The sequence below is a fragment of the Crocuta crocuta genome, unplaced genomic scaffold, assembly GCF_008692635.1.
Source record: "Crocuta crocuta isolate KB4526 unplaced genomic scaffold, BGI_CrCroc_1.0 scaffold440, whole genome shotgun sequence".
NCBI lineage: Eukaryota > Metazoa > Chordata > Mammalia > Carnivora > Hyaenidae > Crocuta > Crocuta crocuta.
In genome coordinates this window covers 783,945-787,730 of record NW_027527457.1, presented here as the reverse complement: position 1 = coordinate 787,730, position 3,786 = coordinate 783,945, and the positions used below count along the sequence as shown (strand labels likewise).

The window sequence follows — 3,786 nt, the reverse complement described above, 5'->3', positions numbered from 1 at the left end:
ACCCTCCCCTGCTGCCCATCCCGTCCCCGCCGGCGCTGCCCCCGCCCCCATCGAAGGAGCAGCCGGCGCAGCCTCCTCTGCCGCCGCTGGAGCGGCCTGAGTTAGAGCCCTTCTCCGGCGACCCGGTCTACCTGGCTGAATTCCTGATGCGGCTAGAGACCTTCATAGCTGACCACGAGGATCATTTCCCGGGGGGCGCTGAGCGGGTGGCCTTTCTGATCTCCTTTTTCACTGGTGAAGCCAAGGACTGGGCCATCTCAGTCACCCGGGAAGGAAGCCCCCTGCGTGCCAACTTCCCACGCTTCCTGGATGAGATCCGTAAGGAATTCTGTGGGCCCATCCCCCCAAGTGTGGCTAAAAAGGCCATCCGCAAGCTCAAGCAGGGGGATTGTACCCTAGGCAGCTATGCGGATGCTTTTCAGTTCCTGGCCCAATTCTTGTCTTGGGACGACTGCCGCCTTCAAAACCAATTCCTTAAGGGCCTGTCAGAATTCTTCCGCAAGGAGCTCTTGTGGTCAACCGAAATGGCCGACCTGGATGAGCTGATTCTCGAATGCGTGGAGATAGAAAGAAAAGTGCGTGTCCCCAAGCCGATCCCTCTCCCCGGGGTTCGCAACATCTTCTTCCCTTTTGCCAAGGACCCTAACATCGACGACAGTGATGAAGAGTGCTACAGTGACGAGGATGAGGAAGCACGCAGGCGCAGGCTCTACGACAGGGACCAGCGAAGGCGCATGAGAGGTATTCCTCAGGAGACGGAGGAGGAGAGGAGGAAGAAGGAGGAAGAGATGAGGAAGAAGCAGCTGGAGGAGATGAAGCAGAAACAGGAAGTGGAGGAGGAGGACGATGAGGACGAGGAGGTGGACGTGGGTGTGGAGGTGAACATATTCAAGACGAGCGGGGATGAAGACAAGGGTGGCGAGGCAGGTGCGCATGGCAGCCAGGAGGCAGAGCAGGAGGCAGAGCAGGAGCCAGAACAAGAGCAAGAGTCCGAGGATGAGACCCAGGATGACGACCTCGACGAGCTGATGGAGATGGAGCCAACCGTTGCCCACGCTTCATCCCAGACTACTGGCTACTATCATGAAAATTTCCTGGATGCATCGCCCCCCATCATACAGCCTAGCAGGCGGAGGAACCAGAACCGAGTCCCGCTTCTGGAGGGCCTGCCGGGCACTAATTCCCCGTTCTACAGCTCGCCGCCGCTGATTCGCCGCGCAGGTCGTTTGGGGCAACGCCAGATCCGAAGACGTCCCCCGGTGCTGTTCCGCCTCACTCCGCGACAGGGGGGCCACCGGGCTGCACGTGGCCGAATTCGTGTGTGAGCGCGGGGGCGACCTCGCCACGCGGAACACACCCTTCTACTGCGTCCCCTGCCCCTGCTATCGCTGCCACACCTGCCCCATGTGCTGACCAGTGCTTTAGGGAGTTCCAGACCTGCAGAGCCCGAAGAAGACTGGAACGCCAGATCAGATCGCCTTGCAGCCCTGACCAGTGAGTGCCACGCATCCAACCGAGGCCGCCTGGGAAAGAAGGGGTCAGCAGTCGCTGTCCCCTTGGCTTGCGCTCTGCTCGGGCTTGCCACAAGCTAGAGAGCAGGTTTCTGGGCCTGTTCCCATAAAAGAACCAACTGGTCACCCTCTTGTATTTTGCCCTCTAGTTCTTCCTAACCCTCACCTCTCCTGTGTTCCTTCACCCTGCGTTCTACGGTTTTATCCCCTGACTGGATCACCAGGACTTCACCCAATGCCTCACAGATCTGCCCCTGCACCGATGAGCAAAAGGACAGGCTGCCCTGAACTCCTAAAGCCACCGCGGCCGCTTACTAGATCTAATCAACAGAGAGCAGGATGGTATCGGGAGATGTACCTAGAAACCGACACTTGCTTCAAGCCACACCTCCAACGGAAGGGCCCTGAAGAGAAGCCTACATCTAGCCCAGTGTGCACGCTCAAAGCCACACCTCAGATGGACAACTTGGCTGAGATTTGTTCTTGACTGACTGAGCAAGCTTGTTCCTCCTCCACACAGACTACTGTATCAGGGCCCTTGGACCAGCTTGCCAAGTCTGGGACCCTCTCCTCTTACCACACTGCCTTCCTGGGCATCCCCAGCCGACAGACCCCGATGTTCTAGGCTCTAACCCTTTTCTCAGCATTGCCTGAGAGGTGAAGGAGGGGGAGGAGGAGGAGGAGGAGGAAGCAGCAGCAACAAGTCAGTTTGATGTTGTAAGGAGTGACTCTTTCCTCAGGGATGGCGGTCTCCTTCCCCGGCCAGGCCTTGGACTGCATCCCCAGCCGAAGGTCTTTGCAGGAGACTTGCCTTCCTTGAGGTTTCAGAGGAGGCCTAATTGGCCTTTTTTTTTTTTTCCTGGACTGCCAAAGAGAAAGAGGGCCCAAGGCCTGCTCTTTAACTTCGACCTAAAGGATTCCTTAGAGGAAGGTTCTGTCTACAGAGACTGCATCCACTGCAGCCTTAAGCTGGAACATCCTCATGTTTCTCACCTGGGGGCCAGCCGTGGCCTGGTGCTGGGCTGCCAATGAGGCTTCAGCGGGTGACTGCCTCCTAGTAACCCCTGGGACTTCTGGGTACCAACCTAGATGCCCTCATAAAGGGTCCTGCTGCTTGTCTTGGGTCCAAAAGATAACTGCTTCTGCAGTGAAAGAATACATACTATGTCACTCTGGCCACAGAATGCCAGCCAGACCCACTGCTGGCCTGACTGCCCTTGACACTGAGCCTCCTGCCCAGTGCCTGGCAGCTGGGCACAGGCAGCCACAGTGTCGGTGGCCAGAGGGAAGAAAACATAGTGAACTCTGCCTCTGTTCCTCACCGCAGTCTGACAGATAACCTCAGTCCAGCCTTAGGATTTTGAGTCTGGAGGCAAGAGCAAGGAGCTGGAGGAAGAGGAGTCACAAAGAAACCCAGTCCTCCGGCTGGTTTCTGGTGAGGTCTCTATTCATCACTGGGAGGTAAGGAGCCCTTTTGTTTATAACATACTTAGCCTTGGGGATCAGAGCCGGGTTCCCGGAACCTGTTGCTACCTCTTAGAAAGGTTCCCGCCTTCTCCGAGGAGAAAAATAATAGATAATCATTGTGGAAAATAAAGAAAGCTTTGAGGACAAACACCCCCAAACATTCAGGACCTGACTATATGGATGCAAATACTATTAACACTTTGTTGCCTTTCTTTCTAGCATATTCTGACTCTGTCTCTTCAAAGCTGAGATCATCCTGTAAGCTCTTGATCAGCAAGATTTAAAATGGCTGCCACCGATGCAGTCATGCATACTGAATAATTTATTTAAGCATTCTCCCGATTTGTTGGACCTTTCAGTTGCCTGTTTTTCTCCATTCCCACCAGTACGGGAGTCCACAACCTTGTAAAGAAAATGTTGTCTGTTTTTCAGCTATTTTCCTCAGGAGAGAGCTTCAGAAGGGGAACTGCTATTCTTCTAGGCTGTGGACCCTGTTTGCTGATGGTCGACACGCTGGCCCTGCTGTCCATGTCCCTGCGTGAGAAGTGCAAAGGACAGGCGCCTTGCACCCCAACCTCCAGGGACCCCTCAGCACAGGCCCTGCCTGTTCCCATGGTGCTTCTCACCCTGAGCCCTTGTGGCCTCAGCCAGGAAAACAGCGGATGAACAGTGAGCTGGTTTCTGGCCCTCTGGTGGTGGGGGGGCTTGGGCTTCCCTTTGACCCTCTTTCCTGCCCCCCTTTTCCCAGATCTTCAATATTTGTTGTGATGTAACAGCCACAAGAGCTGTAAGAGGAAAAATGGGCTTT

At 55.4% G+C, this 3,786-nt stretch overlaps 2 protein-coding genes across 5 annotated transcripts in view; one reads left to right on the top strand and one right to left on the bottom strand.

Moving 5' to 3' along the window:
- The window catches only part of RTL5 (retrotransposon Gag like 5), a gene marked incomplete at its 5' end in the record, with an annotated part of 3,990 nt that extends 353 nt beyond the window's left edge, over positions 1-3,637 (top strand). The window contains 2 exon segments of the mRNA XM_077763364.1: positions 1-2,972; positions 3,411-3,637. The exon segment at positions 1-2,972 is cut by the window's left edge and continues 118 nt beyond it. Of these exon segments, the coding sequence (XP_077619490.1) occupies positions 1-1,325 (1,325 nt within the window).
- The window catches only part of NHSL2 (NHS like 2), an 80,117-nt gene that overhangs the window by 12,722 nt on the left and 63,609 nt on the right, over positions 1-3,786 (bottom strand). The gene's annotated exons all lie outside the window — the stretch shown is intronic.